Source organism: Sorex araneus, chromosome 2 (assembly GCF_027595985.1).
Source record: "Sorex araneus isolate mSorAra2 chromosome 2, mSorAra2.pri, whole genome shotgun sequence".
Taxonomy (NCBI): Eukaryota; Metazoa; Chordata; class Mammalia; order Eulipotyphla; family Soricidae; genus Sorex; species Sorex araneus.
The window spans coordinates 43,720,203-43,745,351 of record NC_073303.1 but is presented as its reverse complement, the minus strand read 5'-3'; the positions used below and the strand labels follow the sequence as shown (position 1 = coordinate 43,745,351).

At 50.0% G+C, this 25,149-nt stretch overlaps 1 protein-coding gene across 2 annotated transcripts in view; it reads right to left on the bottom strand.

Annotated features, from left to right (window-relative positions):
• Positions 1 to 25,149, bottom strand: part of SPIN1 (spindlin 1) — a 52,381-nt gene that overhangs the window by 4,168 nt on the left and 23,064 nt on the right. For both annotated transcript variants that reach the window (XM_055126504.1, XM_055126505.1), the window contains exons 3-5: positions 13,677 to 13,725; positions 7,118 to 7,371; positions 3,267 to 3,500 (exon numbers count right to left, since the gene is read on the bottom strand). In XM_055126504.1, the coding sequence (XP_054982479.1) occupies positions 3,267 to 3,500; positions 7,118 to 7,371; positions 13,677 to 13,725 (537 nt within the window). The remainder of the gene's footprint in view (positions 1 to 3,266; positions 3,501 to 7,117; positions 7,372 to 13,676; positions 13,726 to 25,149) is intronic.

Sequence of the window (25,149 nt, the reverse complement as noted above, 5' to 3'; positions counted from 1 at the left end):
ACATTACACTTTATAGGTGTAATTACCTAAGGAAAGAACTAAAAGGGTTACGGCGGTAGCTCAAGGGGCTGGGTGGGCCCATGCTTTGCAGGCAGGAGGCCAAGGCTCTATAACCAGCATCCCACATGGTCCCCTGGGTACTGCCAAGGGCACTGACTTCTTCCCTGAGCACACTGCCAGCAACAGCCCCTGGGCAGTGCTGGTGTGACCTTAAACCAAGCCAAACAGAACTAAAAGAAGCAATGCAAAAAACCCAAACTAATGACACTTACTGCCGCACCAGGGGTCTACTCAGCTACATCTGTGGCCATTGCGAAACTTAAGTCTGAATGACGCTAGAACAGAATTTTAAAGCAAGTAATTCCAACGGGAATGCCTGGTCTTACTCTGTTAAGCATGAAAGTCCCTTGACTGCATTCCACCTCAGTCTCCTCACCCAGTTCAAATTAAGGATTTCCCACACTTTACAAATGGGTGCTAGGGACGGAGAGAGCTCAAAGGGCGAGTCCAGGCTTTGCCTGCGGGAGACCTGCGGCTGACTCCCAGTACCACATGGTCCCCCAACGTGACCGTTAGCAACCCGAGAACATGGAGTTAGGGCAGCCCTGAGAACCACCGGATTTGGCCTCTCAACCTCCCCACTATGAAAGCTGAACAGATGCTGCACGGACGCATCACGGATGAAGGTCCTCTGCTGGCTCCGCGCCCTGCGTGTGCCCCAGATCCCGTCCTCGCTGGCGGGGAAGCACTACTTAAACTCTGCAAGTTCTGGGATGGCGCATCAAGTCTCAGCAAACCATCAGCACATCAGACACAGAGGCTAAGAAGGGGGCAGGTGGGAAGGTCGCTATGACTCCACTGGACATGCTCACAGGCATGAGGGCCTGAGGACGGGTGACCTTATCTTGGCGTAGGGGTGCTGTTTCCCAAGTACATCTCACTGATGACATGTAAATCTCCACATCATTCTTTGTTCTTTTTTCTTTTTTTTTTGCTTGCTGGGTCACACCGGCGATGCTCAGGGGTTACTCCTGGCTCTGCACTCAGGAATTACTCCTGGCGGTGCTCAGGGGACCCTATGGGATACTGGGAACCAAGCCTGGATCGGCCGCGTGCAAGGCAAACGCCCTCCCCGCTGTGCTCTCGCTCCAGCCCCTCCACATCATTCTTAATGTGGCCTGGAGTGGCCCATGGATCGCACTTGATACAAAACAGGCCGTCCCTAAAGCGCCAAGTCTGAAGGCTGCCCCTCTGATCTCCCGTAACAGCAACACTAACACATATGTAACACAACACGTAGGATGCTCAGGACAACACTGTGCCTTTGAGTGGGTGAAGGAGAGGCGAGTCTGATGCTTTCCCTCCACTCTCCCTCTGCCTCTCCTACGGCAAGGGCAGCGGCCCACACCAGCCCCCAGCATGGCCCTGTTTGTGTCCTCGAAACACAACAGTGTCACAATGAGCCAATCAGCAGCACACAACTTTAGGTATTTCTCCACCGAAAACCAAGTCTGTTCCATACAGGCTGAAGGAATCCTTTCAAGCACTGCAATGACCGGACCCCCTTCCACAGACATTATTTCTATCATGTCCCTAGAACAGTTGTACACAAATGGTAAAAAAAACTAAAACACAAAAATCAATTTGCAACGTAGGAAAAAAAGTGTATGACATGCACACCAGCAGGTCTAATGACCCCCATGCACACAAAAAGTTTTAAAAACCACCACAAATGTACGCAGGCCATACATATCCTAGGCCAGGCGTCCATGAGGGCATATGTGGGGTTTAAAATTGTTTAAAAAGTAAAATACATGTTTTATCCTACTTTCCCCCTTCCCTTCCTTTCTGTTTCCGTGACACATGCTTGAACATACTTTCATTCCAGTGCCCACACAGACAGGTATCCTCAGGATCAAGCACCCGTGAGTTGTGGAAAGGTTGCAGGGCAGCTTAAAATAGAAGAGGTTAACCTAAGATGAAATCAATCATTCCACTCACTAGAAATTTTTGTTAAAATCTTAGAAAGGTTTTAACAAAGTAAGTATAAAACTTGCACTCTGAGATATATATTATTGGAAAACAAAAATCTTGGTAAGCGGAAACACCCCATATGAGCAGAATGCCATCCATCCCACGGCGGCCTGCAGGTGACACAGGGGCTGGGGTCCCAGCCAGCGGCTTTGCAGAAATGCTTGCAAAAAAGATGCAGAAGGTGCTGGAGCGATAGCACAGCAGGGTAGGGCGTTTGCCTTGCACGCAGCTGACACGGGTTCAATCCTCAGCATCCCATATGGTCCCCTGAGCACTGCCAGGAGTGATTCCTGAGTGCAAAGCCAGGAATAACCCCTGTGCATCACCAGGTAGGTGTGACCCAAAAAGGAAAAAAAAAAAAAAGCATAAGACTGATCTAACTAAAAAAAGGAACAGCAGAGAGGATTCATACTTCGGAATTTCAAAACTTACTACACAGAGTATGGCACTGGATGGCCACAGAGGACCACGGGCAAGGGGACAAGCACAACGGAAGCGAAAGGCCATTAACATGCCCAGACACTGAAGTTTCACTAACTTTTAACACGGGTACAAAGATATCCGTAGGTCAATAGGACTAAAGGAATTTTCAACAAATGGGCCCAAAGAACTAGAAATAGAAACTTAATGCCCCAGGACTAGCTGCATGATGAAATGTCTGTCTGCCCTGCAGGGCTGAAGCTTCAAGCATGCTCCCTGGCACGGCTCCACAGGCACTGAGAGCGGATCCATCACCACCGGAGGTCTCTGCTACCCCACTGGAACAGGTTTCTCCTAGCCCACCTGATGAAGTGTGCAAGTGCCGAGGCTGGTGTGCAACCACCAGAAAGCACGTGTGGAGGCACAAGGCAGTGTGGACCCCGACAAGTGCTGCAGCCGGAAGGGAGAAAACGCACCTGTCCACATGGGGATGAGCCGACAAATACACTGTGGGCACCCAGCAACTTGCTACTTGCTATAAAGGGATGAAATCAGGCACATGCCGTAACTGAGCAAGTCTTGAAAGTATGACATGGGGTACAAGGTTCACGTTAGACATCTACTCATGTCAAAGCCACCGTCCTGAACAGGGAAACCTACGCAGGAAGCGAATTATCTTTTTGCAAAACGGAAAAAAAAAAAAAAAAGATTCCTTGGCTTAATGCTTGATGTGTGCCTGAAAAATACTTAATATTCTAGATTTTAACTTTCCTTTGAGTTAGCACAAACAAAAGCTGTCACAAAATACTTACTAGAATCGGGCATAATGCGAAGGTCGCCTTCTTTATAATCGTCTAAGAGCTGGTACATGTACAAGACGGGATCTTTCTCGTAGGTTATGTAAAACCACGTGTTCATTATTGGTGCTCGCGCCAGCACCATTCCCCTCCACTCGTCTTTAGAACCGTCTTCAGTCTCAAACATGTGCTCCACAGCTTTGCCGATCATGGTGTCTGCTAGGTGTGCGTCGCTGATTCGAGATGTTGCTGAGGGTAGAAAACAGACAACGGTCCACAAACAGTTCCACTGAGCGGCCGGTGAGGCTGGCTGGGCACTGGCCTTGCTGGCGGCCGAGCTGGGCTGGCCCGGCACTGGCCTTGCTGGCGGCCGAGCTGGGCTGGCCCCCAGCACCCTTACTGTAGTCACACCACATGGCCACGGCTCGTCTACCGAGCCTGGGGCTTTCCCGCCACCCTCTGAACAATAAACTGCTCCTCACAGGCTTCTGCCACAGGTGGGCGGCCTTGTTTCCGTCTCTCTCCCTGGCCGCCTACTCCTCAGACAAGGTGTCTGCTTGGCCCTGCTTCTCCCCAGCTGTCCTGGGCCCTGCAGCGGCAGGATAAGGCCTGCAGGTCGCCACAGGCCAGAGAGACCCCACACACCTCCTGGCCTCACAGGGTGTCCGAGTGAAGTTTACTCCTACCTGTAGCAAGACTGTTCTGGGTGCTTTGTTTTGGAGGCCACACCTTGGGTGCTCAAGAGCTATTCCTGCCCCATACTCAGGATCACGCCCAGTAGCGCTCAAGGGACCCTGAGGTGTCAGGGTTGAGCCCAGGGTGCCTGCACGGAAAGGACGTGCACTGGCCCTTCGGCTCTCCCGGCTTCTCCACCTGCATTCCCGTGTCCACTGTGCGGAAGCAGAGAAGTCACCACCTCGGCACGTACACGAGCCGCTCGAGCTGCGCACCTGCCGAGAAGGCTCGCGCCTCCCACCGCCCGGCTCACCACAGCCCTTGGCCGCAGCAGGGGGACGCGACCCTTCGAGGGGCAGGTGGAAAGTTACAAGCTTCCTTCGGGTTTTCAAGTGGGAAAGCTGCGGAGGATCCTACAGATCCTTACCGCTTCACGGCTTCCAGTCTTAGCCAACCTCAAAGAAATTAGCACTTCTACTTTATTCATTCAAGAGTACTTCTATTTCTGTTAAAAAAAAAATTCAAACGAAGATGGAAAAGTCTTCGTCAAGATCCTGCTAAGCAGAGGCTGGAGGGATAGCACAGCGGGTAGGGTGTTGGCCTGGCACACGGCTGACCCAGGTTCGAGTCCAGCATACCATATGGTCCCCTGAGCACCGCCAGGAGTAATTCCTGAGTGCAGAGCCAGGAGTAACCCCTGTGCATTGCCAGGTGTGACCCCAAAACCAAAAAGATCCTGCTAAGCAATTTTATGAGACTCACCAGATATGGTGCTCTTGTCTGTGCAGTTAAGCACCGACAAGCGACATACAACTCCCAGTGTGAAACAAGCAGCAGCTCTCGAGCCTTTCACCTCAGCACTCCTCACAAGAACACTGTTTACACAGGCTATAATTATCAGTGTCAACTACTTCAGAAATCAAAAAATGACAGATCTAAAAAATACTCACTTAATAAAAAATAACTTAAGAAACTTCAGTTGACTTAGTCTTGTAAATCTACTAATGTGTGACTTTTCAAAAGGATAACTAGATGTCCTGCTTTAGTGTTTCATCAGCCATGTTCTTTTGTTTGATGTATAAAACCCCATCTCACAAAAATGAGCAGTCTTCCTGTGAGAAAAGGAGCAGCTACGAGTCCTCCTCAATCTTTTCTGACACTACGTCAAACCTGAATGTGGGGCCAGAGAAATAGCAGCAGGATGAAGGCATTTGCCTTGCATGTGGCTGACCCCGATCTGATCCCCATGACCACACAAATTTCCTAAGTGCCATCAAATGTGATCCCTGAACAAAGAGCCAGGAGCAAGTCCTGAGCAACACTGATGTGCCTACCCCCAACCCTGAAAAAAACAAAATCTTTTCACAAAAGAAAGATTTTTGTGAAAATCCCACTAGGGTTTTAACGGATGAATATAGATTTCAATACTTGATAGTTCCTACTTCACCATCAGAAATAGCAATGGATTTCTACTATGGAGAGAGAGGTGCCCGATACTAGGGAGGAAAGAACACAGCAAACACAAGTGAAGACAAGCGAATGAACACACACACACACACACACACACACACACACACACACACACACACACACACACACACACACACACACACACACACACACCCTCTCTCTGTACTGCCATCTCTAGAGATAGCTGTTTTTTATTATTTTTGGCTTGGTCAAATATTTTTTTCTAATCAAGGTGAAATGTTTTCCTGTCTTAGGCAGACAAAAGAACAAACTGCTGTACCCTGTTGCACGAAGCAGGAACATGAGCTAGTAGCTTTACCCTTATCCCAGAAGGTATGCCGGCTCAGAAAGAGAAAGCATGATTATTTAGCACAAATAATTGCTACAAAGGTGTATGCACTATTTTTCCCGACTCAGAATTCTGGAGTGTTAGTCTCTTGTGATGGAAATGAGCTGATGTCAAGGTCAAGAGAAACAAAAAGTGCATTATGGAGAATGAGGTGCCTGGCTCATTCACGGCAGGTAAAAATGGATGAAATGTTCAAGACTAACACTACACAATTAGCTACCTTTGAGAGGGATAGACAAAACTGGAATTTTAAAAAGATTTTTGTGAAAATCTCACTAGGGTTATTAAAGATGAATTCAGATTCCAATACCTGACCGTTAGAGAGAACAGTGACTGCGGTGCTGCTCCAGCAAAGAACCCGCCGAGGGCTGGAGAGCTCGCCCGTACCCAGTGGCCCCCGCGGGCCCAGTCCCGGGCCCCCCATACCCTATGTGCGAGCAGTGATCCCTGAGTGCGGAGCCGGGAGTACGTCCAGAGCACCCCACAAAAGACTCAACCTTCTGAGAAGGACGTCCCAAGAGCAGGGCGAAACAAAGGTACTGGGCTGGGAAGATCTGAATGTCTTCTCCTGACAAGCTGACTCCCTGAGTCGAGAGCCCGGGGGCTGCGCTTGCTGGCTGGTGGCACTGCCTTCAGAGACACCCCAGCCCGTGACCGGGACCCCAGCCACAGACCACCACGGGGAACACTCCAGCCTGAAGACAAAACTACATCATTTTAAATGCATCCTTATCAATCTGAAATTTTCTTTTTAATCTTAAAAATAAACCATTATTGTTCTTATTATATGTCTTTACCAGTGAGTGGAAGCATCAGGCCGTCAGGCAGGTAGCAGGCCCGGAAGGGAGCTCCAAGGGCCGGGCCCAGCGCCTCGCACGAGGAGCCGCAGCCCACGGCACACTAGGGCTCTCCCTGCTCCACGGCCACTGCGCGCACGCTCCCGTCCCTGCCCCGGCACGCCACTCACTCCCACACACGCGCAAGCAGGACCAGAGGAATCTGCAGTAAAGCTGACACAACTACCTTTCATCTAACAATATACAATCAAAGGTGCAAGTTACATAAATATTCTAAAATAGTATAGATTTTTCTAACCCACTGAGATAAAAATTAGTACATGATATTCAAGAGTCCAGAGAGCGAGCCAAATGTTGGAAGTTATTAAAATAGAATCTTTTTAATACATGTCTGGGCCCCTCACCATTCCTAGAGCTAGATGTGATCAAGTTTTGTGCCCTTAAGTGACTGTATTATGTACCAGAAGTGCTTACAAACTAATAAAAATTTAAATGCTAGCAATACAAAATAATCAAAAAGGACCCATTTCAATAATCACAGTAAAAGCATATAAACACACAAGTAAAGAACTTACCAACTCTATCAGGGAGTACTTCAAGCGCAGAAACTCTTTCATCTTTATTGAGTTCCAGTCCATAAACACAGTCAAACCCGTCGTACTTTATAAGGTACAAAGAGGGGTTTACAGGCACCTGGTCCAGCACGGTTCCTTTCCACTGGGTGACAGGGCCGTTCCCCTCCTTCCACCCGTGCTGAATCCTGCAGCCCACGATGTTCCGCCGGGGCTGGGAGACGGGCTTGTTGGGCCCCACACTGCTCCGGTGTTTTCTGCGTTCACACAGACACACGTGTAAATATGCATTTCAGACCCCACACAAGCACAGCTCGTGGCATCCCACTACCAGCGAGCCCAAGCCCCGACTTACTCCCCCGCCTCAAGGGCTCCAGGGACAGGTGCCCACAGCCTGCAGTCCGGTCACACATGCTGCACACGCATGTACACACATGTACACGCTGTTAGCAACAGGGGGTTCCTGTGCACCCCAAACTGAAGCCCGAATAGTAAGCATCAGTTTTCACTTTTCTCTATGCAAGTTAATCATAGCCTGACCACAGGAATGTATTATACATGCATGTGGCTTTATATACCATGAACACAGACTAGGTTACAAAAAATGTGTAATGTGATTTTGCCCATTCTTTTCCATGGCTCAAGTAGTAAAAATCAACTAGACAATTAGCTTTTACTTAACCTGGAATCTACGCTGGCTTCTATCCATGCATTATATAATCTTCTCTAAAAAACACAAAATCTTACAACTGATAATTCATAACAAGTATTTAACGCATTAGGAATTATGCAAATCACAACTACATTCTTTCTGGAATATTAACAATTAAAATCTACATACAATGTTTATAAATAATACATCAGGATCTTGATGTCAGGAAAAAAAACTCCTCGATCACCTAGAAATCCAAAGACAAGGGACAAGATTTGGCTTGAAGCAAGCTAGACAGAGGCCAAAGCTGCGTGAGCACTTAAATGCTACTTACTATATGCCAAGAATAATAAAAAAAAAAAAAGAGCAGAACATTTCTTTTCACAATTTTATCAACATAAATGAGGCTCTCACTTGGTATACCATGAACAACATAAACTTAGTTTTTATGTTTTTTGGGTTTTGGCGGCACCCAGCTTGGTGCCCAGAAGCTCCCTGCACGGGGCTAAACCCCCACAGCCCGCACCCAGCAGGCACCCAGCAGGCTGTACTAGCTGAACCTACACAGCTGGAAAGGTGGCTGGGGGGCGGGGAGAGGGTCACTGAGCAACAGAAGGGCAGGGCACTCACGATGCCAACCCTGTTTCGACCCCCGGCACCACAAGAGCAGTCCCAAGCACAGAGCCAGGAGTAAGCCCTGAGCACGAGACGTGGCCCCTAGCCAAAACAAAGGAAGGTACTAGAGAAGCCAGTGGTACATGGAGCTAGAACAGAGCAGCCTCCATCCAACAGAACTACCCAAACCCAAACCCAAACCACCACCTTCACCTCCCTGCCTCCCAGGGCTGCCAAGAGCACAGCACAGAGCACGAAGGGCTCCTGCTCCGATCCGCACACACCAACCCAGGCTCAGTGCCCGGCACCACATCCCTGAGCCCCACCGAGACTGATCCCTGAGCAGGGGGCGGCCCCCGAACAAACAAAAAACAAGGAAAAAAAAAAAAAGAACCTGAGTTCCTGTGGCTGTGCCTTTACTCCCCACTCCCCTGGCTGGTCCCATCCCTCCGGAGAACAGGGACTGCAGCCGCAGAAAGTCTATCTCAGACTCAAAGGGAAGAATTTTCTGTCGTCTCAATTCTCAACACCACTGGAAGGACACGAGCCGAAGCTGTGGGTGCGTCCCTCGGGGTCGGGCTTACCCGCCACCGCCGCCTCCCGCTGCCCGGAGGCACACACGCTGCCGCTCCTCTCCGGGATGAGTGACCCACGGCGGGCTGACGGGCATCCCTTTCCAGAACGGATCATGCGTCCTTTCACTCTGGTCTCATTCTTAAGACAGCCTGTTTGTGCTTGTGCAAGGCTGTTTTACAGTCACCTTCCTCTGTGCAGGCGATGGCCGAGAACCGTCTGTACCCAAGGGAACTCGGAATGGAAACCAGAGGCAGCTCAACAGGGACTCAGGCCAGAGAGCACCCCTCGCATGGGGGGGCATCAATCTAATCCCTAGTGCTGCAGGAGCCCCCCCACCACAGGGAGTGATCCCGGGAGCACCAGGTTGGGATGAGCTCCAGAGTATCACAGTCCGACCACACACACGTGTGCCTGTCTGATATGCATCTTGAACGCTGAACACTTGAGCAACTGCCCCCAAACTAGTAATTCACAGGGCGGCTATGTGGCTCAGCGGACAGTGCGGACCTTGGGTGCATGAGATCTGGGTCCGATCCCCATCACCACACCAAAGAAGGATCCACACAGGATTAATAATTTCCAATCTCTAGCGTTTATTCTCTGCAAAGAGTCTGATTAACTCCATTCAATCCCAGAATCGCCAGAATTATAACTAAAAGCAAACAGTTGTGCTGTCAGGATCCCAAAAAAACACAAGTAGGACATAAAATGTATCAGAATTAAGTGGCTATCTCTTTTAACAAGTGTGTCTTATCTCAAGAGATTATTTCCAGAGTAACTCCAGGGGGAGCAGAGATTGAAGTGTCCGGCTGTACGCCTCAGTCCTGAGGGATCCAGGGGTGAGGAGTGGCCACCACGACAGGCCAACTCCCACTGTCGTGACTGGCTCTGACTGCCGCAGCCTTGGCCTATGCACCGCTGCTATGGCCGGTCAGGCCCCGCCTATTCTAACTGGTGTCACCGAGAAGTTTATGAAGACTCCTACACCTACAAGGTCAGAAGGACCAAGGTGCCACCAGGCCCCAGTGCTGCCGGTTCCAGGACCACACTGTGGACAGCACCAACTCAGAAAACTCTTGCAGTTAACCGTATTACCCAAAGGGGAACTGAGGTTAGAAGTCCACACACTTACTTACTGCACAACACACACGTTATTCTTTTTTTTTTTGGGGGGGGAGGGCCTTTTTGGATCACATGCAGCGATCCTCAGGGGTTACTCCTGGCTCTGCACTCAGGAATTACCCCTGGCGGTGCTCAGGGGACCATATGGGATGCTGGGATTCAAACCCGGGTCGGCCACGTGCAAGGCAAACGCCATACCCACTGTGCTATCACTCCAGCCCCACAACAACATGCTATTCTGGACCGAAAATCCATTCCAAAGTATTGCTGGCAGCACTCACCTGCATTTCTTGGACAAAAAGGAGCCGCAAGCAGGAGAGGCTTTCACAAGCCCCGTGCTGGGGCATACTCACCGCTCCTCAGCCAAGTGCCCTGTTCTTGGCAGCCAACATTTAAAGGCAACATACTTTCAAAGTTTTTTTTAAAAAGCCTTTTTTTTTGGCCTTTTGGGTCACACCCGGCGATGCACAGGGGTCACTCCTGGCTCATGCACTCAGGAATTACCCCTGGCAGTGCTCAGGGGACCCTATGGGATGCTGGGATTCGAACCTGGGTCGGCCGTGTGCCAAGCAAACGCCCTACCCGCTGTGCTATCGCTCCAGCCCCTAAAAAAGCTTTAAAAAATTTTATTTCGGTGGTGCTGGGGATCAAACCTGGAGATTCACACATTGAAGGATGAAATTAATTTTAAATGATCACAATTCCACCAAGAAACAAAAACACCTGCTCCTCACTGTACACTCTGTGTATGATTCACTACTGACACTTTTCTTGTTCCTTTTTAGTACTGTGGCATAAAAATATTCCCTTATTTATGCTCCAGCAGATTAAAAAAAGATTAATTAATTAAACCATTAATTAAATTAAATTAATTAAATCAATTCCACTGTCTTCGTGAGAGGCAAGCAGCAAGCAGAGAAGAAACGAACTGCTTTTCAGGTACTTGCGGTCTGAGTAGAGCTCTACAGCCAACTTAACAGGACAATGTGAAAACAGACGGAGAAAGAAATCTGTGCCGGTGCCCCCCAGTACACAGAGGCATCTGGACTCGGGTCCCTTCTCAGTGGCTCTGGGCAGCGCGACGAGGCTTCCAGGCCACGGTCTCCGGGGTATGTGCAGTGCCAACGCCGCCCCCTCTGGGCCCTTCCAGGGTAAAAGTGCAGGCGCGGGAGGGAGGCTCAGGCTGCTCCCCTTGGCTGTCACCTGTAGGAAGGACTCGATGCCGGAAGCACCCGCTATCTGAGTGGGCACAATGCGGAGCTGGGAGCAGGTGGACGAAGGGACTTGCTCCTGACTCCAAGGCTAGTCACGCGTGGCCTTGTCACCGCCACCAGCCCTGCTTCCCCCTTCCCAAGGACCATTTGCAGCCACTACTGGTAGATTTCTGTGAAAACAAGGTCCCTTACTTCTCATTCCAACGTCTCCTGTCCGCTCCACACTAACATACTCAAGGCTGTGGGACAGAGGTGAGCTAAGCATCTTTCCATTTAAATCACACTGAATTTTTTTTTTGGGGGGGGGGAGGTAGGGGGCTTGGGGAGGGCACACATTCGGCAGTGCTCAGGGCTTAGTCCTGTCCTGGCTCTGGCTCCACACTCGGGAACCATGCTGGCTAGCGTGGAGGGGACCACACGAGTGTCGCCCGTGGGGGAAGCGCGGTACGTGCCGCACTGTCACTCCGGCACCCGCTGCATCCTTAAAGGCGTATTTCTTTATAATTTTTCGATGTTTAATCCCCACGAAGGACAGAACCACAAAGAACTACATTATGAAGTTCCAGGCACACGACATCCCACCAGCACTCCCTTCCCCACTGTCCTGGTGCTCCCCGTCATCAGTGATCACCCCCCCACCCCCGTCCCGCTTCCTTCTGCAGACCAGTTCTCTGCTCCCAGTTTCTACTGCCTTGGGGCTGTTACTCCCTTATGAAGCTTCCTCATAGCCTACATGTGAGCAAGATCATCCTGTCTAGCCCTCCTCCCTCTGGCTTCACTCAACATGGTACTCTCCAGATCCGTCCACACAGCAGTCAACTGCAGGACTTCACCTTTTCATACTGTCAAGTAGTGCTCCACTGTGTGGACGTGCCAGAGTTTCTCCCTGCAGTCGTCTGTTCTTGGGCACCCGGGCTGCTTCCAGACTCTGGCTATCGTGACAGTGCTGCGGCGAGCAGAGGAGCGTGGATGGCTTTTCTGCCGTGTGTCTGGGACCTTGGGCTATATCCCGAGGAGCAGCATTCTGGCGTGGAATTGCTGGGTCACATGGAAGCTCAATTGCTAGTTTTTTTAAGTCATGACCATACTGACTTCCAAGTCCAACTGCAGTGAATTCTCGCCTACAGTGAATAAGGGTCCCTTTTTCCCCAAAGTATGTATTAAAAGCTTTCACGAATCTCCTTCGCATGAACTTCCTGCTCTGCAAAGTTCACATGTAACTTACTTCTGACTCACCACTACAGTTAAAATTTTAAAAGCAGCTGATATTTATGACATATTATAAATGTTTTGATTGCTATTTCTATGTGTGGGAAGACACAGCTTTTATTTATGAGAACAATGTGGTAATGAACAGGTATATTATATTGCATGAATTATATTCCATCACTGGGTATGGCAGAACCCTAAAGTAACATGGGTAAATGAAATCTGAGAAACTCATGAATCTTTAAGGTCACAAGAATTTATTAACCCACCTTCACATCTTTACTTTCCAGGGAATTTCAGAAACTAGAAATTACAAGTGTCGCCATATGGCCCCAGCATTCATTTACAGGAGAGCTGCTACCTGGGGTAGTCGTTAAGGATGGGAAAGGAAGGGGGACCCCCTCAGCGTCCAGAGCGGAGATGCGGGGTGTCAATCCCTGCGCAGGAGCGACTGAGAAGTCACTGCCATCTGAGGCCTCTGAGTACCACCAGGGGGTTTTCGGTAGCAGAATTTCAGAATAAGACCCTGTGTGACCTGCCAGAGCCATTCCCCTGGCCAGCAGCAGCCGCTGGCCCTGGCAGGTACTAATAAAATCTACCAAAGAACAACAAAGCACATGAGGATACTTCAGGCGGTAGCCCACCTTCCACTAAGGACATCACCAGTCACAATCTAAATAGTTGCAGGGAGAGAAAAACATGGTTTCTGTCCTCTGGCAGCTGCCAGTCAGAGCCCATGGCCATCTTTCCCTGCACGTGTGTTTCCTCTCAAGCACGAACTTCCATCCTGCTGCCACTTGATAAAGCAGCAGGAGATGACCAGCCACGTGCCAGCCCGGCCTCCCAGCAGGAGCCACTGTCTGTCAGCTGTGGCTCCTTCCTACCCAGCAGGGAGCCAGCTAATGCCGGGACATGCCGCCTCGCCACGGGGAGAGGAGGGAGGGGCTCCCTGGGACCCACACCACAACCAACGCTGCGCTGACCGTCCCACAGGCAGTCAAGGAATAAGGACAGAGCAGAACACTTGGACCAGGTCACAGGCAAGAGATGGGCAAAGACACAACTGCACACTACGCCCCAACTGGCAGAGGCCGTGCCACACCCTCGCCACCACACATCCCACCAACAACGGCCACAACCTGCCACCCAACAGCAAATGCCAAGAACTGCTTACTTGTGGGACGTCCTTTTCTTCATCATGTTTGCAGACACACCAGCATGGCCTGAAAGAGAATCAAGTGACAAGAGAAACAGATCATTCAAAATGAACAGCTGAGAACTTAGGAGAGCAACTTCTGAAAAGCTGCTACAGAATGCACGAGATGAAATAAACAGAAACCTCCATCGCGTCCTCCCCGCCCCCACGTTTAGTTTTTGGGTCACACTCTGTGATGCTCAGGGGTTACTCTTGGCTCTGCACGCGGGGATTACTCCTCGCAGTACACAGGGGGCCGTATGGGATGCCGGGGATTGGACCCAGGCTGGGGCTGTGCAAGACAAACGCCCCACCCCCGGCACTGTCACTCTGGCCCCCCACCTCCACCACTATTAAGTCTGTTTACTTAGTTTCTGAAAGCCTTCTGGGAAGACGAAAGTGGAGGCATAGCAAGTTATCCATTCCCTCCCCAAAACAGGCATAAATAGGAAACTCAAATCCTGCGGACAAACACAGGGGACCATCTCAGCCTGGTACAGACTTCCTTGACACAATCAGTAGGAACAAGACACGCGACACCAGAGCCAGACCCGTGGGCAGGCAGCACAGGCGCAGGGGCCCGGAGAGAGACTGTGTCCAGCACTCGGCCCGCTGAACAGGAGAGCACTGTAGTCACGTTGTAAGAGGAACTGGAATGCATGAGAACATGAGAATCCCACGCATGGAGGCTTTCAGGTTCCACCCAGTCACCTATTTCAACACAGGCAGTAAAAGTCACAAAAGGGTTTCCCGTAGGATGGTGGAAGCAGCCCTGGGAATAAAAGCTGCCAGAAACCCAACCTAGCAACTGCCCGCGAAACACATTCCTTTAAAACTCTTTACAAAATAAGCAGCAAGACAGCACTTTCAGGTGCTTATCATCCCAACCCAAGTGCTTCGAGGGCTGAACGGGCTCCAGTGAAGGGGCACAACCCGGCGTGTGGGAGGCACTGGTCACCCAGCCCTGCACTGCCCAGACCCTGCGCTGCACGGGGTGGCCCCCACAGCCACGTTAACCAGGAAAAAAGGTGACTGCAAGCCCCTAGCTAAATTACATGTCAAGCAACAGAACAACACTGTTTAAAAAAGATCATCACCATGGGCAGAAAGGAGTCCAGTGAGGTGCAGGGCCCATACTCGGCTGGATCCCCCGGGTCACTCCCAAGCCATCAGAAACAGCCCAAAAAAGTACTGAGTATGGCCCAAACCAAACCAAAACCATACAAAAATCCTAACAAGTATGTAAAGACATTAAAATATTTTTTTAAAAAAAATCTAAACTTGCAAATAAGGTATATATGACATAAAATGGAAAAAATTTCTGATGCTACCAAGTTAGACACCCCAGAGAGACTAAAGACCCATGGGCTGAGGGACTGGCACCTGCCTTGCCCGCTGCATCCCCTCGAGCCCCACCAGGAGTGATCCCTGAGCACTGTCAGATGCCAAACAAAAATTGATTTTATTTATTTATTTATTTATTTATTTATTGCTTTTTTGGGTCATACAGCGATACACAGAGGTTACTCCTGGCTCTGTACTCAGGAATCACTCCTGGTGGTACTCAGGGGACCATATGGGTTGCTGGGGATCGAACCCGGGTCAGCCGCATGCAAGGCCCTACCCCCTGTGCTACCACTCCAGCCCCACCTCAAACGAAAATTGAGACCCAACAACACAAAGGGACCCAAAATGGTTCATCAGGGAGACGGCAGAAAAAGGGAAGTCAGAGTTGCTCAGGGTACCTCCAAGGCGTAATCCAGTGGCCTAATGTCAATGGAACGGAGTTGCACAACAGAGCAGGGGGTGAAGGAGAAGATCAAGCACCAGGGCAGCTTCCCAACTATGTCAGCAGCACAGCCCCGCCAAGCGACTCCTGAGTGCAGAGCGAGGAGTGTGTCCTGAGCGCCACAGGGTATGGCCCCAAACAAAGCTTTATTGGCAAGAGTGCAAGAATTTGGGGCTGGAGTGATAGTACAGCAGGTCAGGCATTTGCCTTGAATGTGGCTGACCGGGGTTCGATTCCCAGCATCCCATCTGGTCCCCCGAGCACCGCCAGGAGTAACCCCTGTGCATTTCCGGGTGTGACCGCCTCCCCCCAAAATGCAAGATTTTTAATATTGTAAAAATGAAATTCTTCCCTTCTCTCCCTTTAAAAAAAAGAAAAGAAAATTAAACAATCCTCTTTGTTTAAAGGCAAAAACCACAACGAAAATTCAACTCTTGAACAGAAGACACAATGCAGCAAACCCCATGGGAGGAAGCAAATGCAGTTACAATACTGACTACAATCCAGGTTAATGGAACACAGGACAACAAAGGCCCTCAACAAACTCAGAGAACAATGGGCCCCTGGACCAAGGTTTATGCGTCACCCGCCAGGTTTACATTCCCTGTCACAAGCTTAAAAAAAAAAAAAAAAGCAACTTTTGTTTTGAGGCCACATCTGGCAATGTTTAGGAATCACTCCTGGCTCTGCACTCGGAATCAGTCCGGGGGGGACAGGGACCCTTCTGTGGTGCTGGAGATGGAGACCAGGGTGGCCGAGTGCGGGGCAAGCGCCCTGTCCGCTGCACCAGCGCTCTCGCCCCCAAAGGCGTGTTTCTGAAAGAGGGTGCTGGGAACTGCTCCCAACACGACAGGTGAGGCCACAAAACCCCCAAGAGATAAAATACAGATTTCTGGACTGATGCTAGAGTCACAGCTGTTGGTTTTCTCTTCTAAGCTGTCTGAGAGAGACACATGGCCAACTGGCCCATGGACGGCATCTACTGCACAACTGTGGATCAACCCCACACAGGGCAGGATGTTTGCTCGCATATGGACAACCTGATCCCCCGGCACCACATGGGCCCTCTGGGAGCCACTAAGAGTGATCCACGAGGGTGGAGTCCCAGAGTAAGCCCTGAGCATGACCAGGTACAGCCCAAGAAAAATAAAACAAAACAGATCATCTGCTGCAGTTCATGAGAACATGGCCTTAGGGGGTAGGACTATCCTCCCTCTATCATGCACCAAGTTCACATGCACCAGAGAAACGGGCAAGATGAAACACGGACTGGAAAGAGCAGATCCATCTCCAACATCCCTGGAACATCTCTGGGCTTTGGTTTAGACCAAAGAAGGGGGCACCATTACAAAGAACAATAACCAATGCTGGCAAGAATGTGGGTACCAGGGACCCTCACTCACCACTGGCAGGAATGGTGACTGCTCCAATCTTTGTGGAAAACAGTATGAACATTCCTCCAAGGAACTAGGAATTGTGCTCCTATGGGACCCTGCATATGGTTCCTGAGAATATGCCCCAGGGGCCCAAAGACACACAGCAGAAACACCATCTGCACTCCAAGCTCATTGCAGCACTGTTCACAATAGCCAGAATCTGGAAACAACCCGAGTGCCCAGAAGCTAGGGCACACCTACACAATGAGATATTATGCAGGTGTTAGAAATAGAAATGAAGTTGTGAGATTTGCTGATACATGGATGACATGGACAGTATCATGCTAAGTGAAATGAGTCAGAGAGAGGGACAAACAGAATGATCACAAATAAGTTGTGGGATATGAAAAAAGCACAGTATGAGAATAATTCCCAAAGACAATAGAAACTCGGGCCAGGAGGACAGGGCCACGGTAGGAAGCTTGTCACGGGGGGGGGGGGGGGGGTGATTAGGACAGAGAAGGCACCATTGCGACAATGACAATCAGAAACAAACACGGTCAAGAATTGAGTGTTGAAAGGGGGTAAAGGGACAGATATGATAACCATTCAGTATCTGTACTGCAAACCACAGGTGCCTAAAAGGAAAATAAGAAAAAGCGTCTGCATAAGGAGGGTGGGAGGGAAGCAGGAGGCACTGATAGGGGGTTGGAACATTTTACTACAGAAACTCAACCAACTCAACCACCAGCAACTTTGTAACTGTGTAACAGTAATAGGGTGGGACTGCGGTCTTGCTTATACTGGAAGCCCAAGGACAATTCAGCACTATTTGGTACCCTAAGCTAAGTTGCCCAAAAACAAGGGAGAAAAAAAGTGAAAGGAAACTGAGGGGGAGCAATAGTACGGAGGCAGGCACTTCCCTTGCACATGGCCGGCCCAGTTCAATCCCGACACCCCACACAGTCCCGAGCCCACCAGCAGTGATCCCTGAGTGCAGAGCCAGGAGTAAGCCCTATCGCTGAGTGTGGTCCAATAAAACTACACAAGAGAAGGACAAAGAAAAGTCGTAAAATAAAAATACAAGCTGTACAAGGTAGACATCAGGGGCCCACACTACCACCCGCCCCTTGCCCCGAGGCTCTGCTCCACTTCACTGCAAGGTCACCTGGCACCAGCATCTGCCGTGCCCTGCCAAGGGAAACCAAGTTTGCCAGCCTCCTGTCACAGGCCCCGTCACCTTGCCCAATTGGGAGAACACCATGACAGAAACGAAACTCCTTTCAAGAATTTGGGACCGGAGAGATACAACAGGGCACAAGGTGCTTGCCGTGCAAGCAGCCAGCCTGGGTTAGTTCCCCAGCATCCCATATGGTCCCGAGAACCACAAGCATCGCCAGGGTGACCCAAAAGCTACAAACCAAAAATAAAACAAGGAAAAGCTAAGTAATCGAAAAATAATCCATGATTCTTTAAAAAAAAAAAACACAGTCAACCCATGATCCTATTAGATGTTTATCTGAGTTCCATTTTACAGCGACAGAAACATGAAGACCAGTAGCACCTGTTTATCAAATCGTCTGCATGTTCCAAGATCACATGGAAGAACGCGTGCCCTCGACGGCACGGAAGGCGTCATATCCAGACTCGGGCGCTGAGCGCTGCGCAGCCTGGGCCTGGGCAGCTTTGCAGGGGCTCCCGGCTCCGCCCGCAGCACGCCCTGTCCCCCACGAGCACTGCACCACAAGCAGCCCCCAGTCTCCAGAGCTGTGGCCCCAAAACAAAACCTTTATGACATGACAAGAAGAGTGCTTAAAAATTAAAAATAGTTTTAAAAAAGAATAAAGAAAGCTATTTCTAGTCTAGCATGTAAGCATCACCCTTATTAAAAAAAAAAAAAAAAAAAACCAGCCATCACCCTGTTTTAACAAGGGGAAAAATGAACAGGCTGGTGAATTCGTAACTTTCTCAACTGGTCCAGGAAAGGAAGTCACAGGTTAGGGGTATGGCTTGGGCAGAGATCTTGCCTGGCATCTGAGGCCCTGGGTTCGATCCCTGGCACTGCCAAAAAAAAAAAAAAGTGGCTGAGAGGTGAGCTCACAGCACAAAGGGCTGGAGACAGACCTCACAAGACATCTCGACTCCTCAGAAGTCTCTACCAGTGCTCAGGAGAACTGAGAGCTATGACCAGTGGCTGCTGGACACTGTGTGGACACGTCCCAGGCATTACAGACCCCAGGAGACCCCTGAGTAGCTGGGGAGTAGAGAATGTCACTTCACACTGGGAGCCTCGCCCCCAGGGGCTCAGCAGGCTCTCCCACCTCCCACCTGCTTCCAGCAGCAGGGGGACAAAGGAGCCCCCCTTAGATGCTTTTGTGTGCTCTCAGGGGAAACCATGTCACCAGAGTTACGCTACTGGAGGTGTGCGAGGGCACAGTCAGAGGGCAGCCCCCTCGGCCTCCATCACCGAGGGAGGAGGCCACGGCCAGGGACAGTGTCTGAAGCACTGAGGCCCGGTCACACCCCCCTGAGTATACCCCCTCTGAGGCCACTGAAACAGCGCAAGGCACCTAGAGACAGGAGGTGATCTGAGGAACAGAGACAGGGGGCAGGCGCCTGCCCAAGGACTCCTGCACAGAGCCAGGAAAAGCCCTGGAGAACACCCAGGTGTGGCCCCCAAACAAGCCCCAAAAATCTACAATTAGAAGAGACAGGGCAAACACTAAAACAGACTCAGATCCGGCAGAGACTTGGGAATCATTCAGATCAAAAGGTTGGTAAGTGATTAATATGCTAAGGGAAAAATTGTGAAGGCTGGCCACCAGCAAGAACAGATGGCTAATTTAAGTGGAGAAATAGAAATCCTTAGAAAAACTACAAAAGTGGCAGAGATTAAAAACACTGCAACAGAAATGAAGATGCCTATCACACCCTCATTAACAGACAACAGGCAAAAATAAAAAATCTTTAAGTTTCAAGATGAAACAATAAAAATTTCTAAAACAGAATAGTATAAACCAAATAGAACAGATTCTAAGACTACACTGAGGGGGTCAGGGGCCAGAGAATAGTATGGTAGGAGGGACACTAGCCTTGTACCCTATCAGCATGGGTTTAATCAGAGCCAAAAGGAAGCCTTAAGCACATCACCATGTGTTGCAAAACAACAAAACACTGCAAACAACTAAAACTGCCTATGTATGTTGTATTCAAGCTACGAGGACTTGTCGGGCAAGGCATCCCCTTCTGACCTCACTTCCTGCCTGTGCCCCAGCCTACTGGAAGGCCCCTCTCTCAAGCTGTGGCCTCAACCTGTGTCCCCTGGGACTGTCCGGAAAGCCACAGGGAGGGAAGCCTGATGGTCTGGTACTGCCAGAGGAGCAAGGGACACTTTTGGGGGGGGGGGGTGGCTCAGAGAGCGGGCACCCTGCTTCATCTGTGCAACCCTAGGTTCAGTTTCTGGTACTGAACCCCGAAAAAACCCAATAACCTGCAGGTCTCAAAACCATAGGGGGGCGGGTGAAAGAACCAAATATGAGAGGATGGGGAAAAAAATGGATTAAGATAAATGTACAACTCATTATCAAGTAAGTGTTTCCTTTATATAACTGCTGTGTAAAAATCTCCAGTGGGGGCCGGAGCGATAGCACAGCGGGTAGGGCGTTTGCCTTGCATGCGGCTGACCCGGGTTCGATCCCCGGCATCCCATATGGTCCCCCAAGCACCGCCAGGAGTAATTCCTGAGTGCAAAGCCAGGAGTAACCCCTGAGCATCGCTGGGTGTGACCCAAAAAGAAAAAAAAAAAAATCTCCAGTGTGTGTAAAAATTTCCCAGATGAAAAGGAATCTCAGTAGGAAAAGTTTAAGAACTCCTGAATTAGAGGATACACTGTTAATATTGTAACATAAATGAAGATTATAGGTTTTGGGGCTGAAATTATAGCATAGAGAGTGGGTGGGGCACGCTTGCCTTGCATGCAGCCAACCCAGAGTTGATCCCCAGAATCCCATCTGGTCCCCCGAGCCCAGCCAGGAGTAAGCCTGAGTACCACCAAGTGTGACCACCAAAACAAACAACAAAAAGAATTACAGGTATTAGCTCACTTTTCCTCCCAGAATCTCTTTGCTAAGGACACCTCAATTAAGGCACCTAACTAGGGGTCAGAGAGCAATAGGGGGATTAAGGTACCTGCCCTGTAGGTTGCCTCTCCTGGCGTGAGGCCCAGTTCCAAGTGGTCCACGGGGTCACACAAGAACACCGCACCAAGGACAGAGCTGGGAGCAGCCCTGAGGACTACGGGTAAGCGAGAGAAGAAAGGCGGGATGCACAGCTTCTGGGACCTCTCGATCCAGAAAGCTGGCGCCAGGGTGGAACACTGCCCTGGCAGGGTCCTGTAACCGTGCTCTTCCTCCCAAAGAGTCTCTCCTGAAAAAGCCCATCACAAAGATATTTTTATCCTGGAGGCTGGAGCAATAGCACAGTGGGTAGGGCATTTGCCTTGCACACCGTTGACCCGGTTCAATTCCCAGCATCCCATATGGTCCCCAGAGCAATGCCAGAAGTAATTACTGAGTGCAGAGCCAGGAGTAACCCCTGTGCATCACTGGGTGTAATCCAAAAAGAAAAAAAAAAAAGATACTTATCCTGATATACTAAGGCCTTCAGGTGTAAAAGGCTAGCCTGGAGAGATTAAGGCTTAGGCATTTGACCAAAGAATGTCATTCTCCTTCTGGATTCCTGGTTCTCTGCTAACAAATACCGTGCATGAGGCCAGCGGGGCCCTCAGCCTATCCGATCCCATACTTTCTTATTTCTGTCTTGTTTCTTAATCCTTCCCGGTGTCCCTGCTTCACACCTGCTGACTGGGTGCCCAGCAGTTAGGTGGGTGTGGCCCAACCCTCAATGCCCCCCCATGCCCCACCCCCGCTTCCCTTCCAAACACCTAACCTTCCCAGAGCTGAGAGAGGAACCCTGTAAACCTATGTGAATGCAGGGTACCACTATAACAACTTAGATCTAAGATGAAAATCCTTTTCAATATAAAGAGGTGCTGTGTTTCCTTCCAGCGCCAAAGGATTCTGAGCACCGACTCCCATGCCCAGTGGCATGAGCAACTGAGAATATACTTTTAAACACATGAGGAGCCAGAATTTACATGACACAAAACTTCCTTGAAGATATGGAGAGACACTGTTCAGGAAAAGAGTAGGAGCAACATACAAATATGGTGTCACCAAGAAATGAATCAGGAGAGAGCAGGACTTCGAAAGGGACCTGCAGGAAGGAAGCAAACAGGACATTCAGCAGGAGACAGAAGGGCGGTCAGGGAGGGGACTCCAACCACACACACGGATGTAAATAACACATCAAAGACAAAAGCCCACAGCTCCAGCATTACAAAGAAAACAGATGTAGTAAAGACTAAAAAAGAAGGCCACCAGGGCCATTATACGAAAGTCACGCCGTGTGTACCGTACGGGAGTGATCCAGAGGGCAGGCAGCACTGGGAACGGAACCCAGGGCCCATGCACACCAGGCACGGGGGTTGGCGACTGAAGCCATCTCCCAGCCCTGCAGTCACAGGTTCCAGAGGGCAAGACCGAAGACGGCCACGCAGGGAGAGCCCACAGGGTCTCGGCTTGGTCTTCTCTGGCACATCAGGTCCCCTGAACAACGAGTCATGAGGCCCAACAAAAAATAATGCAAAATGGCACAGATCTCAGATACCACACAAAATTCAATATGCTTTTGGTGTGTGTGTGTGTGCGCGTGTGCACAGCAAGCACACTCAGTGGTGCTCAGGGACCACTCCTCCTGGTGGGCTTAAGGGATGATCTATGCTGCCAGGCTGGATTAAACCAGGGACGGCCGCATGCAAGGCAAGCACCCTACCCGCTGAACTATCGCTCTGGCCCATCAATAAGCGTTTAAAAATCTAAGTTCTACTTCTATAAATCTATCCCAAAGGTACTGAAAAGAAAAACAGACAAATCCAGTTGCTGCAGTTATTTCCAAGAGGAGAGTAAAACTACCAAAGTAACTGTCAAAGTAACTGAGTATGACACATCCACAAGTACCCTCCTCTGTTGGCAAGAGTGCTGAGGTACTCTCACAGAGGGCCAGGGACTGGCCACCAACACAAGTATTCGAAAGGCAGGAAGAGGACAGCAGAAAGTCACGGGAAGGGACTGACTCACATGAGCAGCTCAGGACACTTGACTCGAGACTCACCTATACAAACATCTCTTTGCTGAGTCAAACTGGCTAAGAGAAAAGAATCATAACTTTAAATCACAATTTAAAAAATACTTCCATGATTCTCAAAAGTTATTTAAACTAAAGAAAATCACCAAGGGCATGTAAGATCACATGCACTCAAGCTGTTCTAACTGCTCAGTCTGTCGCACACCGCCAAACAACCAACTTTCAACTTCATTTTGCATGGACGTAGAGGGTCCCGAGTCTGTTCCAGAGACTGTCTCCATTCAAACCCTCACCAACGCCACTCACACTGCAGCGTTCAACTACCATCAGCCCAGGGTGGAGGCCATTCCCGGAGACGGCCACGGCTCAGCCGGGTTCCTGAACCCAGCCTGTGGTCTGAAGAGCAGCAGGGAACCCAAAAGGGCAATTTCAGGGGAAACCCAGGCGGGATGAATATTCTCCCCACGGGGACAGGAAACCTCCCTAGAGAAATGCACACCCCCCCCCCAAATGCTGACACATGGGAGTCTCCAAAGTCTATCCCCCAGATCACCACCCCCACACAGCCCCAGCAGCCTTCTGTGCCTTGAGAGAGACGGGAAACTCCCAGCGGAAACAGACACCGAACAGACCCCTGTGGCACATTCAGAAACGGTTTCCCTGGTCTGATTCCTGGTGTTGCAGTGGCGACAGTCTGCGCCCTGGTCGTAAAGCTCCTGGGGATGCTCACTTGGTGGCAGTACTCACACAGTGTATTGTTGTGGTCCTCCTGGGGGTTACACACTTTTGGTTGTGGTGCCTGTTGAAAGTCAACACACTTAACTGCAGAGCCAGCACACAAGGTCATGGTGTACCACAGACCGTACACCATTCTTACACCAGGCTCAACAGCCACCACTGGGAACACACGCATGGTATACGGGGTGGGGCTAGAGAGATGCACAGCAGGGAGGGCGTGAGCCTTGCACTCAGCCAACCTGGGTTCAATCCGCAGCATCCCATATGGCCCCGAGTACTGCTAGGAGTAATTCCTGAGCGCAGAAGCACTGAGCATCGCTGGGTGTCCCCCCCAACACACACAAAAAACTCGGGGAGGGGAAAATCTAACTGCAGCTTCATTAATGTCATATTCTAGGGCACATATTCTACTGCTGAGTTATTCCTGTGCTCCGAGAGAGCTTAGGGAGTCAAAGAGAGAGTGCGCCAGAAGGCACTTGCCTTGCACATGACCAAGCCAGGTTTGATCCCTGGTATCCCATTCGATCCCCTGAGCTGAGTCAGGAGTAAGCCCTGAGCACTGCCTCAAAATACACACCCCACCACCACCACCACAGGAAGGTTTTTGTTATTATGTTTGTTTGGGGGGAGAGAGGTGTCAAACCCTACCGTGTTCTGGGGCTATTCCTGAAGGGAGTTAGCAGTGCAGGGGGCTGAATTCAGGCCTCCTGTATGCAACGTATGTTCTCAGACTTTCGAGCTATCTTCTGGCCCCAAAGAAAGCTTCTCATAAATGAAATGCATTAACCTAAGCTATAAGCTACTTGTATTTAGGAAACAAAAAAGAATAAGGAAGAAGCTGGCAGGGGTGGCTACTAGAAATTGAAAATGTTCAGAGGAATTTATTTTTAAGGATTGCAAAACAACATTCCTCAGAAAGAATGATACAACGTAATTAACTGAAGGAGGAAAAGTGAAAGACTAGTATGAGAGGCTCAACTCCACTGGAGGCGCCACACAGCAGGGCTCGCTGCCCCAGCGCCACACAGGACCAGGACTGGGCAGAACACGTGACATACCTGGGGACACGCTGGGTTCAATCCCTGAATTCATGTGTTAAAAAAAAAAAAAACACAACCAAATAAAAAAGGTAGCCTCTCTGATTCAGGTCCTCCTGTTACAGCAAACTGCCTAGTGCGCCAATGAACTACCGTCTGTCCTGAAAGGAGGATGGCTTCAGGGGCAACGGGGGGAGTGAGTTTAGAACGACATAGATGCTGAGAAATAGTACTCTATCAAATGACAGAAACCTGGGGAGTTCCACTGGTCAACAACTAAGTGAAAGCAGCCCCTGCAATTATGAGAT